At 41.1% G+C, this 24,535-nt stretch overlaps 2 protein-coding genes across 2 annotated transcripts in view; one reads left to right on the top strand and one right to left on the bottom strand.

The window, feature by feature from the left end:
• Positions 1–715: 715 nt before the first annotated feature.
• On the top strand, positions 716–16,202 carry sec24d (SEC24 homolog D, COPII coat complex component). Its single transcript, XM_084543623.1, has 23 exons — positions 716–791; positions 1,751–1,958; positions 2,590–2,692; positions 2,940–3,076; positions 3,167–3,487; positions 3,818–3,939; positions 4,346–4,457; positions 4,695–4,822; positions 6,062–6,200; positions 6,316–6,431; positions 7,174–7,298; positions 8,555–8,746; positions 8,898–8,991; positions 9,698–9,814; positions 10,063–10,233; positions 10,737–10,833; positions 10,932–11,077; positions 11,167–11,305; positions 11,763–11,881; positions 12,002–12,181; positions 12,348–12,539; positions 13,126–13,215; positions 13,717–16,202. The coding sequence occupies exons 2-23, from the start codon at positions 1,808–1,810 to the stop codon at positions 13,855–13,857; spliced, it is 3,132 nt and encodes a 1,043-aa protein (XP_084399749.1). The 5' UTR covers positions 716–791; positions 1,751–1,807; the 3' UTR covers positions 13,858–16,202.
• A 1,276-nt stretch (positions 16,203–17,478) lies between these two features.
• kcnip4a (potassium voltage-gated channel interacting protein 4a) overlaps positions 17,479–24,535 on the bottom strand; it is a 125,727-nt gene continuing 118,670 nt past the window's right edge. Inside the window, exons 3-8 of the mRNA XM_084543633.1 lie at positions 20,209–20,278; positions 19,645–19,715; positions 18,305–18,412; positions 17,858–17,962; positions 17,710–17,772; positions 17,479–17,613 (exon numbers count right to left, since the gene is read on the bottom strand). Of these exons, the coding sequence (XP_084399759.1) occupies positions 17,566–17,613; positions 17,710–17,772; positions 17,858–17,962; positions 18,305–18,412; positions 19,645–19,715; positions 20,209–20,278 (465 nt within the window). The 3' untranslated portion in view covers positions 17,479–17,565. The remainder of the gene's footprint in view (positions 17,614–17,709; positions 17,773–17,857; positions 17,963–18,304; positions 18,413–19,644; positions 19,716–20,208; positions 20,279–24,535) is intronic.

A 24,535-nucleotide genomic window follows, 5' to 3' on the forward strand; every position in this document is an offset into this window, starting at 1 on the left:
GAAGACTATCAGAAAACTTACAAGCATTGTGTGGTCACTGTGTGTAAATTTAATGTCAGATGTGTTAAGGTGTGACACACTTTCATGGGCTGTGTAGTGTTTTGTGTAAACATCCATTAATCCATTCATTCATTGTACCCAAATAACTTCAACTAAATGCCTTTACAATAAATTTAAGGCAGATCTGTAATCATTTAATGTCCTGGTATTGTCTCATACGCCATAATTTCCAAATTATTATAATTCATTTCATAAAGAGAAAGAAAAAAGACAAATAAGAAAGACAAAATTGCAGCCCATGCTTATCCTTCAGGTGATGAAAAGCATGAGGACCACTCATGTCCACAACCCCTGTGCTGACGTGTATGGGTTCCCTCTGCTTCACGCATGCGTACAACGTAAGGCCTCCGTCAAGTTAAACTAAAAGCACTTTGCTCGAAAAAGAAACTAAAGGAAGTACTGTTCAAAATAAAGCTTGGTGTAACAATTTTAAAATCAACACTAACAATTTAAACGTTAACAGCATTTAGTCAAGTTGTGAAATAGTCACTTTTAAAAGCTAGTTTCGTGTCATCGTCATTTATATCGCTTAATAACGTATGTCAGCGTTTAAGGATTTTATTTTGAAGTGCAAAACCGGATGCAGCGTGTCTTCTTCTACGCGTCAATTGACGCTGGGGATTTTCGTAGCGTAACCAACATAGCGACCGGCGCTCTGGAGGAGTTTGACGTGGCACTCTGCTTTCACTGAGAGCTACGGACAGAGAAGAGGACTCTGCCCCGATATTCAGGTAAAATACCTGCGCGGTATTATTATGGAGCCACTACAGACGAGTAACTATGTCTCAGACAGTACTTTATGTGTATGTATTCCTGTTTGAAATGAATGCGTTTCTGGTGCCGAGGAAAAGTTTGTAGTGATTTCCGCGTAGCTAGCAAGATGTTTTCTATCAATATGTGTGATCATAACTGAACCAGGTGCTGTCATGCTACTGCACCCTGTCAGTAAAACATTGTGTCGTACTAACAATATCCTGCTTTAGCTTCCAACATGTGTATCCAGCTGTGAATAAATGGAAATCAGCGATGCTCAGGCTCTTTTTTTTTTTTGCCATCATAACGGTCTTTGACGTGGCAATTCTCGGAAGTGGCAGATACAGTTAACTATTGAACAAGACAATAAATCACGATTATTATAATTTTCTCTCCTTATTTGGGGGTTTTGTTTTGGGTGAGAAAGGTTTATTATAACAAATGTCAACACGCAGCTGTTGCTTGTTCCTGAGGTCAGTTTTCAAAACTTTACAGGCCTTTCCCTTTAATAACTCACCACTGAGACTGAAGCAATACCCATAACCCACTGACAATATGTAGGCCACACATTAGAAAGGTGCATTTGTGTTTAATTTCCCCAATGACACACCTATTCAGCTGCCGGAAGAAAAACAATTATTTAATTACCATTGTATTGTACAGTAGTGCTGATAGCAAAACAGAAACTCATGCATTTAGTTTCTTAAAGATAATATTTGCTAAGATAGGCTGCTTTATCTCTCAGTGAGCAATGCCAAAGGTCCATGTTACACCGCGGCGATGACTGCACCAGGTCAAACATCAGTTGTTGTTGGTGTGGCCTGTAATCATGCTAGATGTGTTATTAGAAATGTATGTGCTCTTTGCTGTTAGTATTTAATGTTTATTTTTATGCAAAAATATGCACGATTTAAAATTGCTCATTTTAAATCCACAGGTTGTCAAAACCCTTTCACCTTGGCATGAGAAGACAGTGACAGTCGTCCCATCAGCAATGAGTCAACAGGGTTATGTCGCTGCACCCCCGTACTCCCAGGCCCAGTCGGGGATGGGGGGCTACCAAGGTGGATTTGGACCTGGTCCTGCGCAGCCCCTCTACGGGCACTACGGGGGGCCGCCCCAGGCGTTCAATGCTCCACCAACTGGTTCGTATCCGAATCGTTTTCCCAAGGAGCGTGGCTGTTACGCTTTCATTTACGAGTTCAGTCTTGCTGCCTAAATCTGTGCTTTTCAGCTCACTCACTCAAAAAAGGTTTCAGTTGTGGTGTTATCGCTCTTTAACAGCAGAAGAATTCAACCAATTTTAAGCTTTTGCAAATAATTTTTTAAGATTTGGGCGACTATTTTTAAGAAACAGGCCTGAACTGCATGCCATTCAAAATGTGAGCAGTTTCTGATTTGACTTTTCTATTGTTTGATTAATTATGTTTTGTCAGTTTTGCATTGTGTTTGTCTGGCCTTTAAATAATTTGGCCTAGCATACATGCCACTTACCATCAGCACAAGTAAATTTATTGCAGTTATTTGTGCACACTGACACAAAATGACTGAAACTTCCTAAAGTCTGATAAAGAAACTACTGATGCAAAGTCTTTAGAATAGAAAAATAATACAGCTCTAAAGAGAAAGTACACCAACATGGAGATGCACCGCAACTGCAGTTGATAACAATCTCAGCAGTATAAAAAAATCTTTGATGAGCCTTGCCTTTGTCTAAATACACTCACAGATTGAGGGCCATATAGACATGCACATAACATCTGTTACTCACTACAGGTATGATGAAATCACCTGTTTCCTCGGCTGCTGGCATGCCACCACCTCCAGTGTCCAGTCAGTACAATCCAAATGTCCAGCAGAATGGCGCTCATCCACAAAGGTAACAATGTTCATCAAACGTCAGCTGCTTTCATCATTAAAATCAACACAAAAGTTCGCTTTGTACAGTACAAATATCTGTAGCTATCAAATACCATAAGTGGCTCATTATCATTGTTAAAATTGTATTAAGGGATTGTTGCAAAACGGCTGGTAATGTTTGCCACATCATCAAAATGTTTCAAATATCATTTTAGAATATTGTACTGAAACTTCTGCATATTACTAGCTGTTCTTATGTCCCTCAGGTACCCTGCTCCACCCACTGCTACGGCTCCTTATGGACAGCCTCCAAACTCGCAATACAACAGCATGGCTCCACCTGGCCCGCCTCCAGCACAGCAACTCACCAATCAAATGAGTCAAATGAACCTGGGCAACTATGGTATTTATACTGAAATCTTTTAATTATAGTCATTCAGCGTCAGAGATTAGAAAAATGACTACTCATATGCTTCATGTCTTAATGGTGCAGCCCCAGGTCCCATGCAGAGCCCTCCTCCTCCAACAAACTCTGTGGCTCAGCAGCCTTATCAGACATCACCTCCACCAGTAATGGGTCAGCCACAGATGCCTCCAGGCCCGCAGTCACCACACATGTCCCCCCAGATGTCTCCCCAGATGTCCCCACCACTGTCACCCCCAACAGCCATGCCAATGGGAGGCCAGACAATGGCGGGCCCACCGATGGCAGGCATGGGAAGACCCTTCCAGGGTCCACCTCCTCCAGGCCCTGGAGGCTTTCAGCAGCCTGGTCCTGGACCTGCGGGTGCACCAGGATACCCACAGCAAGCAGGTAACTGTCAGTGAAAAGAAGTCAAGCTCACACCATTCAAATAAATATTCTTAAAACCTTCAGTCAGATAAGAGAAATTCAAGCAGAGCAGCAAAACCGATTCACTAGCTCATGCTATGGATTTTAGAGAGAAATCACAAAACAAGCTGATAAAAAACTTTCACAGCCAAAATGTCAAGCTAAAAGTTTTAAATACTGATACTCGCTCCTTTTTTAGTGTGTCTTTGGTTTTACTCTCAGACAACTTTGTTATAACAGAGCTCTACACTCAGTTCTACACATGACAGTCAGTACCCAATAATTGCCAGTACATCTTGTTTCGATGCGCAGGTCAGTTTGGGGGACTCATGTCTGGGCCCCAGCCAGGCATGCCAGGGGCCTTCCCCGGAGCACCAGGTGGACTGGCTGGCCCACCTCAGAAGAAACTGGACCCAGACTCTATCCCAAGCATAGTAAGTAGCGGGTCGACTATTAATCCTCCTGGGACTGCCGCTGTACCTTCACATACCAACATACCACATTTGTCATTCCTCATTTTCTGAATCAGCTGCTTATTAATTCCTCAAAGGTTGTTTGGCAAAGCAACTACATGTGCTCCATTGCTCCTGAGTATTTTCAAAGATTTTATAATTAAATATTGGGTAATGGAAAAAGGACTAGGCAAAGGTGGTGAGAGGTGGTATTAATTTGTCTTCAAATTTGGGCATATATAACATCTGAAAACAAAGAACATTGCAAATTAAATGTTCTTGCAGTTTTCAGTGTTAATGATGCGTGTAGTTTCAAAACATGGGATTAATCTAACGGTTTGACAAGGTTTGTGAGATTGTGTCGTAATACAAACATTGTCTCCTTTAGACTCAAGTCATCGAAGATGACCGAGTGAAACAAGGGGGACAGGTCTTCAGTACAAACATCAGAGGACAGGTTCCACCTCTGGTCACCACTGAGTTCACAGTACAGGATCAAGGTAAGCTAAAATAACACCTGGACTTGTGTTGGAGTGCAAAATATTCTCCCAGTTATCATTTAAAATTGTTTTATATTTCTTTCTGAGCACTTTAAATTCAATGACATCTGTGTTGTTTTATGAATGTACAGGCTTTAACACATCATTTAAATCTGTAGTACTACACTACTCTTGAGGATAGTGGTATTAGAAATGCTTTATGTCACAATATTTAAGACTTCTTTTTGCCAACTCCAGGAAACGCCAGTCCCAGGTTCATACGCTGCACCACCTACTCATTACCCTGCTCCACCGATCTGGCCAAACAGTGTCAAGTGCCCCTGGCTTCCATCATTAAACCCTTTGCCAGTTTGCCAAAGAATGAGGTAAGTCAGCGGTTTTACTCACAACAAAGATGTTGCCCCATCAAATAGCAATCCAAAATGACCCCCCTGGAAGAGAAAAACTGCTACTTGCGCAAGAACTGAAAAATCCTAATAAACACCAGGACCTCCCTCAGACTGAGAATTTAATAATGCTGGTTGACCTTCCATACCGCACTGAAGCACTGGTTTTCATGCATTAAATTATGGTGTTTCCATTGGGGTGGATTATATTCTCCCATAAATGTTTCATATTTTATCAAGTCTACATCTAATCTAGCTGGTTTTGATTTCCTTTAGGAAAGAGAAAAAGTATCAGCATATAAAAGTTAAATGTGGTGTTGGCAAATTGTGTGTCTTAGTGTACACAGTTAGTTCTGCTTTGACAGTCGTCTTCATACACTACAAAAGTTAATGTGTCCTAAGAATGACCTCCTTTTGGATCATGTGTGGTCCAAGAATCCTGCCTTAGATATTTTCCCCCTCCACTCGCCTTGTCCCAGGCACCAACTGGCCTTTTTAGGCAATGTTAGCTTTCTCTCATCTGGCTTTAGGCTAATTAGCTAATGTCAGATCTGCAGGGACCACTAAAGAAGAAGGAAAAAAAAGGTTCATACAAAAAGGAATCAAACCTAAGAGTGCAGCATTATCAGATTTGACGTCTTCGAGTGCAACAGGAAGAAATACCTGCAGAATCAGACAGACTTAATCAGTACATAACTTAAAAGATTGGTCTTGAATGTTGTTTTATTGTCCAACAGGTTTTGTTCACTGCACGGGGTGAAGAGCCCCAAGATACTGTAAACACTTCTACTCCCTCTCATCCAGTTTCTTTTCTAATAATAAACCCGCATGCTGCCTTGTCTGCATGTGTTTTACAGTAGCTGAGTTAATTTGAGGCAACTATTCTGAATTTATGTTAAGAAAGCCTTAAGTAAACAGCGTGAAAACAGGCCTGTATTTCATGCAGAGTAGTGATTTGGTGTACCAAAGAGCTTCATGCTAACCATTTACATTCTAAAATGTTCTGTATATGAAAGTGCAGTGTATTGTTTGGCTGCCATGGAACCAGTGATGCTTCACACAGAGCACATATATGGTCTGTGCGAGGGAATATTCAAGATCTTACACTTGTTACAGTCATTGATTTCCTTCTAAGGAACAGTCCTGGTGACCTGATTTACTTTTGGAACAGCTGCTGACAACCTGACCAATATGTCTTTTGTACATGTCCCTGTGTAGACTCCCCTGTACGTGGTGAACCATGGTGAGACAGGTCCAGTCCGCTGCAATCGCTGCAAGGCCTACATGTGCCCCTACATGCAGTTTATTGATGGAGGGCGCCGCTTCCAGTGTGGCTTCTGTAACTGTGTCAACGAAGGTATGACAGTGTGCAAAAATATGGTGCCATCCTAAACCTTGAATCCAATGAGGAAAGCTTTTTTAATTTAATATGAAGACAACATGATAAATCTATGAATATTCTCTTACCTCAGTGCCAGTCTTCTACTTCCAACATCTTGACCACATGGGCCGGAGAGTGGACTTCTATGAGAGGCCTGAACTGTCTCTGGGATCCTATGAGTTTGTAGCCACCCTGGACTACTGCAAGGTATGCCACGACTACACAAAATCAGTTGACTGTTATTCAATGCGCGTGCATTGAATCAAATTAATTTAAGGTGTAATAAGAGATTTGTCACTTTAAATATATTCGGAAATACTCTGCAAGAAATTGAATTACTGTCTTATTCTGAGGGCCCTTTTGGCAGGCACCCTAAGTTATTCAGCATGAGATAATTGTATCAAAGAAAGACGGAAAAATGCCTTTGAAAACACACGAAAAAAAAGACAATAAACTGTGAGTCTGTTGAAGTTGTGGCGGTTGAGACTAACATTTAACGGTCAAAGTAAGCCGTTAAAGCTGAGTCACTCCGCTGGCCTACTTTAGCTCTGTTTATTTAGCCTTATAAACAACCGCTGAGCGCCAGCTAATAAACAAAAACCTGCAAGGTGAGTGTCTTGCCACGGATTGTAGCTGTGGAAACATAACAATATCTTATGGACAAGGTCCCCGCAACAGCTCATTTACCGTTGCTCTCTACTCAGGATGTCATATCTGGCACGGTCTCCTGACAGCCACAGTTACAAACCAGCACAAATAGAAACGGATAAGAGTAGCTTAAATAGGAAGGCTTTGATATGCAACGATTAACACCTAAATTTAGACATTTAGACGATACAAAACTGGAACTTTGCACCATACACATGTATTCTCTCTAATTTTTTATATTAAATGCCTGACAAACTGTTGAAAGACCAATGCTTTACACCTGCTGCCTCTTTCCCCACAGAACAACAAGCCCCCGAATCCTCCTGCCTACATCTTCATGATTGACGTGTCCTACAACAACATCAAAAGTGGCCTGGTCAAACTGATATGTGATGAGCTGAAGACTCTGCTGGAGAAGCTACCCAGGTACGCGCAGGATAAATGAAAGAACACACACATGCTCAACCAGTACAGGTGCATCATCTGCAATCTTCTGCATTGACTTCTGACCACATACGACATTTGTCTCGCCAAAAAAGGGCTTCCCTGAAGTCCTACAGATCAAGCCAAGTATTTGCTCATGTCTGCTGAATATTTCTGCGTGAGGTATTGCAGATGGTGGGTATCAGCTAGGGAGGGTCTGAAAGGCATCCAAAACAAAAAGCTTTGTTGTTTCGGACAGCTCTGGTTTTTTTGGGGCGCGTTCCTCTGGAAGTGAGTTTTTGATTTATCACGGGGAGAGGATAAGCTACTTCACCTGGCTACTCCTAAAATAACTTCTTTGTGCTGCCATGACATCACCCTTTAAACACTCAGCAGAAGTGTGCTCAAGACAAGCGCTCCTTCATCTGCTTCAATCTTTACTTTTGTTTTTTACATGCGCTAAATTAAACCCACTGGACACCTTGATTCTTTTTATATGTGCTTCTGCAGTATTTGGCAAAATTCATGTTCACTCAAGATCAAGTTAGATCCCATCTGAATGTGATCCATAGACAAAGTCTTTATTCATCAACACTGGTATTTTTTTTCACTCAATGTCTGGTTGGAGAAACTCTTCTGATTCTCCTTGGTTTGTTTGCATGATTTAAGAAGAGAGACCTACCAAGGGCAGCTGGCAGTGTCAGCGAAGAATGCTTTTAAATTACTTTTATGGTTCTGGTTCATAGTCGGGTTCAGTGGAGCTGCCCGCTTCAAACCTGTATCCAGTGTTCTAGTAAATGTCAGGGTTCGCTCTATTCTTTGAATCATACTTAATCAGCTAAAGCCAAAACACCTTTTATTGATTTGACTCCAACGCTGAGAAACGTACTAAGAACCTGACTCATGATTTAACTCTCTACTTAACATTAAAACATTAATAATCAAGTGCACATTGGGATGTTATTCCAATCCTGCAAGGAAGTTTATACTTGACTTTTTGACTTTGATGGGAAACGGCCCTTTAACTAAGTGCACTAAATGAACCCAAAGATAAACCAGATTCTTCCCCATTTCCAGTTTTAGCCTCTAAGTGATTTTAAATATCAACTGCTGTTGCTTTTTGTAGATGGCCGTCTGCCAAACAGAGGACGGGACATCTTGGATAAATTCTCATTTCATCTGGGGTGCAATGGTGCATGCAATTTCAACGGACGTGCTTGAAAATTCACGAACTGCTTGTTCTCTCTCTGCCCCACCAGAGAGGAAGGCGTGGAGAGCTCTGCGATAAAGGTCGGCTTTGTCACCTACAACAAGGTCCTGCACTTCTACAACGTGAAGAGCGCTCTGGCCCAGCCGCAGATGATGGTGGTATCGGACACGGCTGAGATGTTTGTCCCACTGCTTGACGGCTTCCTTGTTAACTACCAGGACTCAAGGGCCGTTATCTACAAGTAAGGGACTTTGAATGTGTGGAAAACCTGTTTATCTTGATGTCGCTAAGAACAGGCACTGGGAAACGTCTGTGTCACATTAACATACAGAAGGTGAAGCCGCTGAAAGCTACTCAGACCAAACCATAATCCTCTCACTTCACCTCCTCAGCCTCCTGGACCAGATCCCTGACATGTTTGCAGACACCAATGAGAGTGAAACGGTCTTTGCCCCTGTAATCCAAGCCGGCATGGAGGCATTTAAGGTCAGCCACAATATTACATCTATCATCGTGAAGTGGACATAAATATCGTTTGCACAACTGGAAGCTTCCTAATTTGCCGACATTTTATTGGCAGCAGAGTTTTCGATTCTAGTAAACATCCCTCTTTGTTTTTTTAAAAATTGATTTGATGCATTTTTTTCAAACAACACTCAGATTTAATGCAGCCAAAACACTTTTTTTTTTTTTAAAGTAGTGGAGCCAGTTTAAATCTAAACTAAGGCATTACACTGAACCCCACAGAATTGTTGCAGTTTGGCAAAATATTTCAGACATAAAGCTCTCGCCAGCTTGAAATTCGAGCTCATTCAACAGCTTATTTTTTCTCCCAAACTGGTATGTTTGTGTTTACTTAAAGTCCAGCAAACTCTCCCAGTGATATGAGGTCAGTGTTTTGGCGAACAGCGAAGGAAAAGTTCACACACTGCTTCTAATTGGAAGCAGTCGCATTATTGCGCAACAGCAAAGAGTCAGAGACGCATTTGTTTCTTCATTCTTGTTCATGGTCAGACTTTTGTTTGGGGTACTTCCTTTTTCAATTCTTTACAGGTCTGCAACAAAATGAAGTCACTCTTTTGCAGAATATTTGCAGGGACTGAGTCTTGCACATAAGATTTTACTTCAACTAGAAACAATACATCACAAAGGAACTTCCTAAGACACCTTTTATCGGTCTCTCCCCATCCAGGCAGCAGAATGCAGCGGAAAGCTCTTCATCTTCCACTCGTCCATGCCCACTGCCGAGGCTCCCGGAAAGCTGAAGAACAGAGATGACAAAAAGCTGGTCGGCACGGACAAAGAGAAAGTGAGGAGCTGAAGTTAGAACGTGCAGCTTATTCTAAACTCTTAATGAAGCAGTGGACTGATGCCTGGACTCAGTCTACTGATAGAACACATATATGAATAAAATAATATCTTCCAGTGAAGATATCAAATCACATCAACTCTTAGTCCTTATTAAATTGAAACTGAAATGTTGTTACTCATTTGAAAACACAAGTTGTGTTGAGTTCTACCTTAAAGAGACTAAAGAGACTCTCTTTTTCTCCACAGTTGCTGTTCCAGCCTCAGAAGGGAGTGTATGAGCAGCTGTCTAAAGAGTGTGTGGCGCAGGGCTGCTGCGTAGATCTCTTCCTTTTTCCCAGCCAGTATGTGGACTTGGCAACCATGGCTGACGTGCCTTCGCACACCGGAGGGTCTGTCTACAAGTACAACAACTTCCAGGTACAGCGGAAAGCCCACGTGCTCGTTGACACCGTGCACAGACCACACAGAGCACGCGCAAAGACGCAGCAAGCGGACGCATAAGGGACAGTGGAAATAAAACTATTTTTAAATTCTTGTTTTTTAACACACAGGCAAAGGCCTTAAAAAAAGCAAGTTGTATCCACATAATGAGTTTGGCACAGAGCACACAGTCGAATATAGAACTGCCCCAAAGGAATGGTGCAACCAGAAGGGGAAGTTGTTCCAAAACAAAACACAGGATCAGTCACCAAGAGCATTTGCTCTCTTCAAAACAACTACATCTTCTCATGTGTTTTTTTTTTTTTTCTGTGCCTAAACTGTCATTTTACTAACCCACTTTGCATTACTTGTAATTGTGTGTGTTAAGGTATTTTATAATCTCTGCTTGTCATTGACGTTGAACCAAATAGTGACAACGCTGCCATCTGCTGGTTAAAGCCTCTGCTCATACAGTATTTTTTTTTGCCCGGTGTCAACAGATGGAGACAGACGGGGAGCATTTCCTGAGAGACCTGAGGAAAGACATTCAGAAGAGCATCGGATTTGACGCCATAATGCGCGTTCGTACCAGTACAGGTAAGAAGCAGCGCAAGACTCTTTATTTGGTGTGTTCCGATGTATCCTGGAGAGTTAGCCTTCAGCAGTTTCCACTATGATGCGTGTCTTGTTTTCAGGCTTCAGGGCCACCGACTTCTTCGGCGCCGTCCACATGAACAACACCACAGACATAGAGATGGCAGCTGTGGACTGCGACAAGGCTGTGACGGTGGAGTTCAAGCACGATGACACTCTCAGCGAGGAGACGGGGGCTTTCATGCAGGTATGCGCTTTAAAAAAAAATGTTTTATTAGAAGCAAAATCTCCCAAGTTTTAGTTCCAACTTAAGTTTGTACTCTCATTCCTTCCCAGTGCGCCTTGCTGTACACCACCATCAGCGGGCAGCGACGTCTCCGCATCCACAACCTCAGTCTGAACTGCAGCTCACAGCTGTCTGAGTTATACAAGAGCTGCGAGACAGACTCACTCATCAACTTCTTTGCCAAATCAGGTTTGCGCCCTTTCACCGTTTTAATTTCAAAGCCCTGCAAGCAGGATCGATGTGTTTCCTCCCATGATGTTTAAACAATCCACTACTTGGGGATTAAGTCACTCCGCACAGTCACATTTATCTGAGCGTAATGCAGAGCAGAGACATATACTCACGTATCATCTGACCTTGGTTAAGTTGACTCCATGTATCACTTGATAATCTAATACTCAGTGACCTTTGAGTAAAAGAAGAGTGATTTATGGAAACAAGAACCATATGTTTCTCATGATTCTTTCTGTAATCTGCACATAGACCGTAAAAAACAGATGTATTACTGACCTTCAGTTGCCTTCTTTCATTCGTCCTGCTTCTCTTCACCTGCTGCAGGATTTTTTTTTTTTGTCTGCTTATCTTACTGTGTTCCTTTCCTCCCAGTCTCCTGTCTTTTCGCTAACCTCATCTCCTGCCCACTCAGCTTACCGTGCCATACTGAACCAGCCTCTAAAGAATGTGAGGGAGATCTTGGTCAACCAGACGGCCCACATGCTGGCCTGCTACAGGAAGAACTGCGCCAGCCCCTCCGCTGCCAGCCAGGTCAGTGCAGTGTGGCGTCAGGAAGGAAACTTTGGACACAAAGAACTCCTTTATCCACATCTGTGACAATACATTTGGAACGAACAATTATTGTGTAACTTTTTATGTTTCTGTGTGTAGCTGATCCTGCCTGATGCCATGAAAGTGTTCCCGGTCTACATGAACAGCCTGATGAAATCCGCTCCCCTGGTGGGCAGCACAGAGCTCTCCACGGACGACAGAGCCCACCAGAGGTTGTCGGTCATGGCCATGGGGGTGGAGGACACACAGCTGCTGCTCTACCCTCGCCTCATCCCACTGGTAGGCAACAAACACACTTTCTCTCTCTCTTCTCATACAAAAGCTTCATCTCCTGTTTAATACCCTTGTAAATAAAGTTTGCGTGCATAAACATTTCAAATACAAGATTGCGCCATAGTGGAAATAATCAGTACACTGCTTCACTGTTTTTTTTTTTTTTTTTCAGCACAACGTAGACGTTAGCAGCGAGGCTGTGCCCACTCCCGTACGCTGTTCAGAGGAGCGTCTTGCAGACTCTGGCATGTTCCTGCTGGAGAACGGCCACTCCATGTTTCTGTGGCTGGGCCAAGCCAGCCCACCTGACCTCATCCAGAGCATCTTCAACCTGCCCTCCCTCGCCCACCTGCAAGGACACATGGTCAGAATTCTTTTAATACAGTCCACGTGATCTGCTTTAAGAGATATCAGATGAGACATTTTACCTCTTCAGTGCCTGGGGGCATTAGTCTATGGAAGAAGAATGTCTGGATGTTTCCAACACGCCTTGAAATTACAGGTCCAGCTATTTGATTAGTAAAGCCTGCATATCATACTTCAGAAAATGTTGAGCCTGCCTACATTTTATTCAGTATGAATCATTTGAACTCCATAAGCATAACCTGTAAAATTAAATAAACTGTAGGATATTGTAACCGTCAAACCTTCAAACGAGTAAACCTCACATAAAAGTTCAAAGATGGACATTTGTTTTCAAGGTAAAACTCAAATAGCACTTGATTATGTGTTACTGGTACGAAGGCTAGAAGGCAGACATAACTGAGTATTGTTTTTTTTTTCCAGGTGTACTTAAGCAATCTCGGGTTTATAATTCAAGAGTTTGTTTTTCCATCCTCAAATCAGCGTCTAATGATGATGATGTCAGAGCTCTTTTGCACAGCACTTGAGCTGAATGAGTGCCAGTGACCTCCATTTTCAATTTCAACCTTAAACTGTTTTTTTCTCAGAGTGCGCTGCCGGAGCTGGACAACCCGTTGTCAAGGAAGGTCAGATCCATCATTGACAGCGTTGTGGAACAGAGGCCAAACTCTATGAAGGTGACGTATTTAAAGCAACAGCACATTCCCATAAAACCTTTTAGAATCATTGTGCATTTTTGTCTAATATTTCTTAAACTTAGACAAAGAAACATGTAACCCAGCAGAACATGAGGTTAAACACACAGCAGCTTTTAATTATCTCTGCTTCCCTCTAGTGGAGCAAGGAAGTAAATGCATTCCCAAAAGCAGCTACAAAAACCAATTCAACTGTGCAAACAGCCTCATGCACTGGAAGCTCAGTGCTGTTGAGCAGTCAATATAGTATGGATTATTGTAAATCTATTCATGACTCTAAATCCATTGAGGACCATGCAGTCATAAGCCTTTGAATAAAGCAAAAAACTAAGGGACTAATCGATTTAAAGGATGTAAAGGATGTAGGAAAAAAACTGCTCCGTGACTGGTCCCATGTCATCAATATCAGAGGCAAAGTGAGTTCATATTTTACCATCTGATAGTCAATTCACTAAGTTTCCTTACTTTTTCCTGCTTCCTCAGCTCCAAATTGTGAGGCAGAAAGACAAACCAGAGATGTTGTTCCGTCAGTTCCTGGTGGAGGATAAAGGCCTGCACGGTGGAGCTTCCTACATGGACTTCCTTTGCTACGTTCACCGAGAGATCAGGCAGCTGCTCACTTAACCCTGCCCCGCCGCGCTTGCCCTCCCCCTTCCCCCTACCCGACTGGCCAGGGAGAAATCTTAACGGACCACACGCGAATGTCACCGGGTCAGTGTCAGCGGGATCCTTTTGAATCTTTAGGGCGATCCACAGCAAGTGTTTTTACTAAGACAGAGGGAGAAATGAGGAACCAGGGAGAGCCTCTTGAGATTCAACCTCCAGAGTCCAAAGCTGCCTTTGTCATCGTTTAGTATCCAACACAGTATGATCTTCAAATAGCAATTTGTCACTTTAGGAACTTAAGTCAATTCGTTCGGGAGGAATGAAATGTACAAAACACGGAGGATTTCCCGCTTATGTTCTTTGAGATGGACTGACCGGAATGACATCAGAGCCACAGGCTGAAATGCATTTTGGCACGAGGCCCATTGGCATAAGCAATACAATATCCACTGTGTATTCAACTGGTTTAAGCATTTTTCCATTCCACTATGTAGATTGTCTGGATAAGACAAGGGGTTATTTGTTGGCCATACTGTAAATAATCACAAATCTTGTTACCCACAGAAGAAGTATACGAGTTTTAAGAAACGATTAATTCTTTTTGTTAACTTTTACAGAATAAACGCTCAAAGAAGATTTACAATATTTAAACGACATTTTATCAGGGTTTTGCCGTCTGACTGGAAAATACATATCAAGAAATGTTTAAACAATAAATCCACAGTACTTGTCAAATCATATCTTAGCAGTAACAAAAGCCGTCGGCTGTTATTACAACATAAGTGATTCAAAGTATTCAATTCACACATGCCCCCACCAAAAATCTCATTCTTTGACCATTTATGGCCGAGATTTCTTCTTCACAAAGGGCAGTGGTGCACGAAAACGTTTTGTTATGGTGTTCTGATTACACAATGAAACGAACACAGCTGTCGCTCTACGGAAATACCAACGCGTGTGTCCTGATGAAAAATGACACTTTTTATTTTTTACTCCCTATGAGTAAATGTTAAAGAAGAAAAAAAAAAAAGGAAAATATTTAACGAGGAATGGATTGAAGGAGGCATTAAAAACATTTAAAGTTTATGAAATCTTGTCTACGGTGATAATATTTAACATTTCAGTACCATACCGTCTCATTTGTTTTTATAGTAATTGTTTCAGTGTAATTCATATTCATTTTGAGAAACGTCCTCTTATCTTGTGTACGTGCAGCCCACAAAAAGTTTCTACTTGAAAGGTGCGACTTGTTTTCAAAGATATTACCATCTGCCTTAAGTTGATGTAATAGTAAAATATACACATGTCCTGGAGATATATTACTTCTATTTGGTTTGTATGCAAACTTATCTCAGGTAATTTTAGTACCTTAAGTTGATAGTAGTGATTTGAATCCAACTGGAAAGATGGACGGATATTGCCTGTCGCCATTTCATCCCTAAACAACATTTTGTCTAATTAAAGTCTTTACTTTATCCACTGTTTTGCATTGTTCATTAACTGCATTTTTCTTACACATACTGTTACCTCACCTCCTGGGATACATTAAATCAGTTCACTGACACAGTCCTCTGGAAGCCAAAAATAAAGGACTAAACTAAATTACACACACACAATCTGATTTTGGACAGCATCCATGATTCAATTAGAGCTCAACAACCGTTAAACAGGTACAGCTAAAAGTCCTAAATGATCATTAAACCTATTACATATGGTGAAAATAAAAGTCAATTTTACGTCAGGTTACCCAATCCAGGAAGCAAATTGAATTTTTGTCCCTACGTGTAATACCCCGTCACCACAAGGGGGCGTGAGAAGTCTCTTCCCAGAACAGAATACTTCCTGATTACTGGCTGCAATAAGCTTTTAATGAATGTTAGTTTATAGGTTTGCGTCTGCTATGGAGGCCACAAAAGGACGTTGTTTATCTGAGCAGCAGTTCAGACAAATCTCAACATGAATTTTTAGCTGTGGATGTTGTTTACAGAAGAAATCTGTCCCATTTTTGAAATGATGTCTCTAGAGACACGTTGTTTTACCCTGTTAGTAACATATATATTGCAACAAAGCGACACAAATAACACGTCGAGGAAAAGAAGGCAGGTTTGATGCTTTTCTTCATGGAAATATACACAAGAACACAACTGAGAAAAATGTGTCATCTTCTTTACTAAATGAACAGACATGCCTCACTGAGGAGATTTATGTTTGTGACTGCAGCTCCCAGTGATACAATGACAACAAACATGATCAAATTTGTTGAAGTTTGATGGATGCTTCCTGTAGTTAATATCCAAGTCACCGCGAAGAGCAAAGAGGAAATGACAGATTAAAACTTACTTATGCAACGTCCAGACACTTCTCTCCGCTGTCCAGCAGATTCCAACGAGCAGGACGAAGTCAGTAAGTGAGACTTCTACCCAGCATGCCTTGTGTTTGCTAACATCAATCAATGCTTTAATCGCAGGCAGCAGGAACCAATCAGGCTGAACAGGTGTGTGCAGCTGGACTTCAAGTCCCTCAAGATGAAGAGCAGGGGAAACAGCAGGAAGCTTATTAGCCAACAACCCAAACGTAATAGTACAAAGTTTGCATCAACAACCAAACCTTGCTGCCCTTTCTCATTAAAAACAGTGAATTATATGAGCAAATCTAAAGACCTAAAATTCACCGGAGAGAGTGAGTTTTCATTTAATACTGTACATCTGACAATCTTTTGTACAATGACCGTGATACCATATAAATAACCTGAAACACGCTCTTTTAGTGTAAACTCCTCAACAGTGCTCCAAAAAGAACCCAAATAAAAACATATTGATAGATGGTTTAACTTTACAGGAAATATACATAAAGGTTAAATGAAATACACTGAAAGCAGCATTTATGTTTTGACAAAGATATCGTCGTCTAACGTTATACTCGTGGTAAATATAGCTACCTGTGTGCTTCTGTAGACAAACCATCGATGTTATGGTCCGATTTTGACATCAATACAATCCTTGCGTTGTTGTCTCATTCTAGTTGGCAAGTAAACATGAACAAAGTTGAAAAGTTTCTCATAGAGTTCTTATCTAATGCTTTATCTATAGTATATACAATTTAAAATGGTACAATGTATTATTATTATTCGTTTTTCCCTTTCTCTCAATGCTTCCTTCAAAGAGCAAAAAACCAGACCACAATGGTTAACTAAGTCGGGTAAGAACACTCTGGAACCGAGAGCCTGTCTGGAATGTAAAAACAGACGGATGCGAGCTCAGATATTTTGTTCGGGCTTTTTAGATGCAGTAAAAAGTCACAGTGATTTCACTTGGCAGTAAATAAAACAAGTCAAGACATGGAGCCGATCCAAACCCTTTCATTAGCAGTCTCTTTTTTCTCTATGTGTTGATTATGTTGGAGGCCAACACGGTTTGCATTAGACACTCCAGAGACGGAAGGGAAATCAACCTTGAAGTTAATGTTTTCACTTTGATAATTCAACCCTTTCGCCATTTTAACATTGTCCTATTTATTTCTCTCAGTAAACCGTAGAGAAGGCAGCTAATTCCAGAGTGTTCACACCACACTGTCTACTCCTAACTGTGGCCAACAGTAATGAACAATATTTATATCTATGGTCAAAAGTCTGCATAGCACACTGTACACAGTATGAGTCCAAGTCAGTTATTGGGCCAAGCTAAAGATGATGGTCTCCTCCAAAGCCTTCACAGTCGAAACCAAAAGTTAAAGGACGTTTTCAAAGAGGTGCATTGATCGCATGATGTTTTCATCCTGCAGAAAAAGAAAAAAAAAAGAAGCAATGTAATAATTAACGCTGAATTTATTCCAGCAGCAGTGAGGAGCTGATGTGTCGGGGATCCAGCTTACATTTTGGCAACAGTCGATGAACTCGTCTATGGTTACCACTCCATCTTTATTCTTATCCATCTTCTGTTGGAGACAGAGAAAAGCAAATGAAGAAGGTTTTCTGTGGCCTCATAAACTGAACAATGTCTGCTGTCAGCCGCAAACTTGCCTGAAAGAATACTTCTACATGCTGACGAGGCGTCTCCTCTTTGAGGACAGGGTATGTGCATTTCCCCATCATGTCGTAGATGGCTTTCATGATGTCCAGCATTTCCTGTGATGCACAGAAAAGGCAGAGCATGTCTTTTTCTAGAGCCAGTACAAGGTCAAAATTTGCCAAATACTTTGGTTTTATGACCAAATTCTTGCAAAATTAATAGTTTTCCCTGCAGCTTCAGATGTACTACTAATTAGATAATATTCTATTACAGTGAATTCATTTGTCATGTAATGTAAAATTCATTAAAACTGCGTAGATTTCTGTCTGGACAAAAGTCAGCCCTGTGGTAGAGCAAATTAAACCAAACTGTGAGCCTGGATGTATGTGTTCATTCAGAAGCCACTGAGACAGAGTCAAGATCTAGGAACGCTTTCACATTTCTGACAGGAGACCTACCTCTTTAGTGATATAGCCATCTTTATTGATATCATACAGGTTGAAAGCCCAGTTGAGTTTTTCCTGGACTGTCCCTCGCAGGAGGATAGAAAGACCCATAACAAAGTCCTACAGTGAGATAAAACAACAACAACAGTCTCGCTTAGTGTTTGAGATTCTTCAGCTAATCCCATATGTCAACATTCCTGCAGGCAGGAGGTATTATGTCACGTATTAATTACAGGCAAGTGATGAAACAGCAAGCGTGCAGACACTATAAATCAAAAATACCTCATTATTCAAATGATTAGCCGACTCATATTCTGTGTCGGCCCTCGGGGAATCACAGTACTTTCTAACAGAATGGACTGCACATTAGCCAGAGAAGCTGTAGTTTGGCGTGATGACAGCTTTTCCGTCCTAATAAGCAAATATGTGCCCTTCATAAATATTAATCAAATGCTGGTAGCATCTCAAGTAAACTTGTTTAGGCTGAATTAACATGATCGAGGTCGCAGGTTACATAATGCTCTCGAGTGTAGTGCCTTAGGAGTGTGCAGCGTCAGTACTTTAAAAATGTTAACTTGTTTTTTTGTTTTTTTTTCTGGACAGAGGTTACACTTCTTTTAAGACTGTTGACACTCCCAACAAACATATACATTGTACAATACCTCTACTTTAGGTCAGGAGTCCCCAACCACCATGACATGGACTAGCACTTGCTACCGTGCCATGAAAAAACCATATGGCTCCTAAATATAACAACAAACATAACCTGTCCAGTATTTTAAACTGCACATGACCCAAGAAATGTAAAAGAATAGATGTGTGAGCCACTTGTGAATATCCCTGCGACTCATCCATGTCAGTGTGGGAGGAATATTAACTCAAGCTGGCAAATGACAGCGGGCCAAAAAATATGTTTTACATGCCATCTCTGTTGGAATTCTGGATCAAAGTAAAAGCTGAGTATCCCATGATAGCCAGGAAAAGCCTGAAAACACTGCTTCCATTTCAAACATGATTATCTCTGCGAACTGGGATTTTTCTGCTAAGGATGCAACAAAAAAAATAATGTGCAGAATACACTGGATATAAGGAACATGCTTCGAGCAACACAGTCCCCCATGATCCCCTCATCTCAACTCATCTTGTTGCAGAGATAGTGTCCAGTGTTTTTATAAATTCATGCAAGCAAAATGTGCACCGTGCTTAATATCAGAACATGACTTAAATGACTGACTGTATAAATATACACAAATTGTAAGTATTAAACAGTTGTGCAGTACAAAAGTGGCTGGCAAACCCACTTATGACCTTCGTACCTGTTCCCTTGACAGAAATTTGAATCCTCGGCTTACCTCGAAACTCACGGAGCCGTTGTGATCTGTGTCGAATGCATTGAACAGGAAATGTGCGTATGTTGAAGCATCTACGGAGAGAACAAACATGAGAACATTTGATTACAGCCCAGTCAATACCAGCAGGAGAATCTACTGCAAACAAGAAGAAAACTGTTTTTCTGTACAACTTCAAAGAAACCAGCCTCGTGATGAGAGCGAAGAAAAACGTGCTTACAGCCAAGAGTTTTATCATTGTTTCCTGTGCCATTGTGTTTACTGGTCTGCCTTTCTTCTCTGTGAACATATATCAAAGGCTCCTAATGTTTTCTCTCTTCTTCCTCTTCTGGTAGAGTCTTTGCATAATGATGAGAGCCAACAGTGAGACCCTCACGGCTGCATGAATACAAACTACTTTTCTCCCTTCGTCTCTCACCATCATTTTCTTAGATGGAAGGTTAAAGTACTCTGGACATGCAATTTTTGTAAACATGAATCAAAGACAATCTTTGCCAGTCCATAACACAGAAGAGCTGAGGAACGCTTGTGAGAGGGAAGCTGGAAAACGAAGTGGTAGCCACAGACCTCCTTGTGGGAAGAATTGTGAGTAGATGTCTTTAAAAGTTTCTTCGTTGACGACTCCACTGGGACATTCCTGGAAGACAAAAGGGAAATGCACAGGTCAGATGCCATCTATATTACATAAAGTCTTCCTCCTATATTGAAAGTCCTTTGCCTAAAATTTGAGTTTAAGGTGAGCCAGTCGATGCTGAGCACGACTAAAACTTAAAACCTGAAAAGCCCTTTTTCAAGGTAAAGATGTATTCAAAATGGGAACAATCAACCTCAGACAGTAACTGTCAGAAACTCATGCTCACTTTGATGGTTTTTAAACTGCAAACCATCCAAGCCTTAATAGATAACTTGTTCACAGCCATTCAAAGTCACCCACCTACAGTTGTATGGTAGCATTCAATAGAAAAGACTGAATACTCTTACATAACTCCTCCAAGGAGGACGTTTTTGTCTCTTTTCAAAGAACTGAAGACGCGATGGATGACCTTGCACAGAGCAGCGTGGTGAAAAAGGCAGGAAGCTATCCGGGTTAATTTCGTTCTTCTGGTGTGGAGCTGCACGCTGCACGCTCTGGCAGGATATTGAATTCAGAAACAGAGGAAATGCTCCACCTATATGGGCAATCTCCAAAGCAGGACATATTTCTCTGGACGTTATAAATTAGAAAACGGCCATGGTGGAGGCTGTCACAGGGAATCTAAGATAACAAACAGACCGTACACTGGGTAGATATGGTGTGCAATAACACCAACACCTCTCTAGTAGATAGTGAAGATGAGATAAGCACTTCTACATCAACATATTCTATACCCTTATTTAAAAATGTAAAGTTCAGGTGTTTTCTGACTGCTCTATTTCTGTGGGATCATAGGATGTGTGTGAGAGAGAAGCAGTTTTCTCAGTATGAGAAACTTTGTAAGCTTTAAAGGGCATGCTCCTACTTCCTGTGACCATGTGTGATCAGCCACTTTGGGAAACAGAGCGGTGGGGGAGAGAAAAAAAAAAAGATGAAACCTTGTTGTCTTGCATCAAACAGGCTTCTTTTGTTTCAAGGCTAAGAGGATGCTGCAAGGTTGTCTGCACAAGTCCCTTGACACTCTCCGCTTTTGTCTCACAGACCCAGTTGCATATCTTTTGGGATGAGGAGGGAAACAACTTGGGGTAAGTTAGGCTCACAGAATAAGCAAGTTTGTCTCCTCCTTATCATTTGGCAGCCTGAGACCTGATTTAATGGACCAATGGTTATGGACCATAATGATGCATCACTGAGTAACGTATTCTCCACGATGGAAAGAATAAATAGCACATGAACTTTATTGGTTACAATGGAGTGGATTGGTCCAACTATTCAAGCAAAGGAGTAATCATGCCAACAACCTTTACTATAATCTTTACTTGTTAAATTATTACGTTACCCAGCAAGAATGAACTAACCAGTACTAAGTTTTGATGAGGCCGATGGGTATACTGTTAGTTTTGCAAGTATTTAACTGTAAACCACAGTATTTAACAAACTGAAATTTGACCAAATGGTTACACCACACATGTATTTGATGGAGAACCCCTTCACTTTTTGCACACTTCGTATGTATAAAATGTTAATGGAACCTCTTGTTAGGCGTTCACCTGTGGCAGATGTGATTGGACCAAGATTAGAAGGGGCGACACCTGTGTATCTAAAAGACTCAAAACCTGAGCCCGGAGCTCCAAGCAACCGTAGATCTCTGGGACAAAACTGTAACTAGGAACAGAGCAGATCAGGGTTAAGAGTCTAAAAACGTCTCCAAAAGCTGTGACACATGAAGCGGACAGTCAGCTGTTGGGCAGTGTCAGGCTGTTGGTGAGCGTCTGTGGCTCTAGTTTTGGCAGGGTCTCCCCTCACCCTTTGCACTAGTCAGAGCTTCCATCCATGTCTTTTCAGCCAGTTAAACATGCTGAATTGACAGCAGAATGAGTTGGTTAGAGATTTTCCCCTTTTGAATGACAGATATATGGGGTTAAGTGTAACTTTTTGGTCTTGACACATTCCTTCTTTGCCAGCAGTTCTTTGATTCAGTGCCTTAAAGCTTTAAGAGCTCCACAGACACAGAGGGCTCAGTAATTCCAAAATGGAAGAAGATAGGAACCACCGTGTTTATTCTTTGAGTTAACCAAGAAAACTTAAATATTCAGTTAAGGGTCTGAATGCCTTTAGAAAAGGAGGGTTTTTTACTTCACTTACTTACGTCAGTGTGGATCGATTAATGTTGTTTGATGGACTTACATAATGTTAAATTAAACCATTTAAAATGAAATGTACAAAAAACAAAATACAAACAGTGCAAAGGGTTTCTGAAGAGACTGTATCTAATTAACAAATGTGTGATACCAAAAATCTCATCACAACAGAGAAGTCTATTTCCCAAAACTTTCAACTATTCTCTTCATTTCAGTTTAATCAACAATTTCTAAATACGATTCCTGCAAAGACTACAGAGAAGTTTTAGGTGGAAACCTTGGCATCAAACATGTGCACCCTAAAAGCAAAATTGCTGTGCAGCATCTCTGTACGGCATTTGTTGTTTAGTGGGTCTACTGTTAATTAGTGCGTTGTTTATGTACAACAGTGTAGAGAAGAGGCTCCCAACTGTCAACCTTCTGTTGAAGTAGTGCGAGGAAATGTCATGTGAGGCGGGACATTTTTAATCATATTAAAAACACATATTAGTGTGTGCGTGCGTGCGTGTGTGTGTGTAGATGGACAATTACAGCCGACAACATTAATAACACTGGCTAAGTGGGTCATTGATATTCCAATGGCTGTGTTCCAAGCATCGATTGTAGCTTCTCCTCCTAACATCTCCAACTAGAAGGAAAATTAAAGGTCAGTAAAACTATGATTGTTGAACCGATGGCAGAATTCATTTGATTGTATTTTACCATCTCTTTTTCAGTCACACGATGACGACACTGGCGGCGGAGGCAATTTTCCAACTGAGATGAAGCCTGTGTGTGCGATCTAGTTACCATGTACAATGCAGAGCCCCTTGGATTCAATTTAAAGTTCAGAAAAATAGTCGCAGTGTGACTAAAGGTCCTGTCAGGATAAGCTTTGATCTTGCCAAGCTAAAAGTCAGTCATTCACACATACTGTAAATTATTAAAATCAATCTATTGGAAATTACCCAGTTAAGGAGTAAGATCCTTTATGTTGGATGTTTTATACTAAAATGTAATTCAGTGACTTGCTTTTTCTCTCATTCCCGAACTGTCTCCTACATTGATTATTAAATGTTTTAAATATCTACAGTACCTGCTTATGAACCTCTAAATCAAAACTGAAATAAAGAGGAAGTGGGATAATATAAGTGATTTGTTGAGTAGAATACAAATAATGATGTTATAATTTTCCACCTGACCTTGCATGTTGTTTCATTTTGCACATTATTTAGTGCCATTCCCATTAAATGGAATGAGAGGTCAGAGAGTGTAGCTGCATTCATTTGACGTGCTTGTAAAATTAGCTCATCCGTGATAATAAAATCACAAATACAATCTGCGAAATGCAAAAACTAGCCAGGCATGAAATTTCTTTCGGAGACTTGCGATGCAGCAATAAGATCTGTGGGGAATTAAATAAACCTGCGATCCGAGTCATCGTGGACTGATGGCATTAGATTATGATCTCATACTTTCTATTTCAAAGTCAAAGCCCCAGGCTGTGAACTGTGAAGCCTAGCCGGTTTAGTCATACATGAGGACAATACTGTGTTATTTCTTGAAGAATGGTGTCAAGGGATTTATGAAACAACAGATTCTCTTATACCTTTAATGTGACCTTTGCTGAAATTCCACCTTAAAGGGGAACTACTGTTTTTTACAATCTGGACCTTATTTCTGGCAATAAAATATGATCGTTTACTCACCCATATAACTTTGGTGTAATTTGTATTCCTTCGGAAGATAATTAGGCCAGCGTATATCCATATAGTGGGAGTGACTGGGGCACCAAAACGCAGCCTCTAAATAACGCATTATCTGCCGCGAAACTCATTCATTTCACCAATATTTTGTTATTGTACACTAATGCTATTCCCCGCTGAGTCCGGAGTTACCTGTTATCATCATCTGGGGTCTGTAGATTGACCTACAGACCCCGGATGATGTCTTCTGACCTGGATGATGTCGTCTCTGAGCGCCGTGCGCACCCGCGATGGTCGGCTTGTTTACCTGTAATTTGCTACGGCTATGGTTCATCCACAATCTCAGAATCTCAGCCATGTTGTAAAAAACTACAGTCGACAGTCACGGGTGAAATGAACGAGTTTCGCGGCAGATAATGCGTTATTTAGAGGCT

Source organism: Chelon labrosus (assembly GCF_963514085.1).
Source record: "Chelon labrosus genome assembly, chromosome: 1".
In the NCBI taxonomy this organism is placed as follows: domain Eukaryota; kingdom Metazoa; phylum Chordata; class Actinopteri; order Mugiliformes; family Mugilidae; genus Chelon; species Chelon labrosus.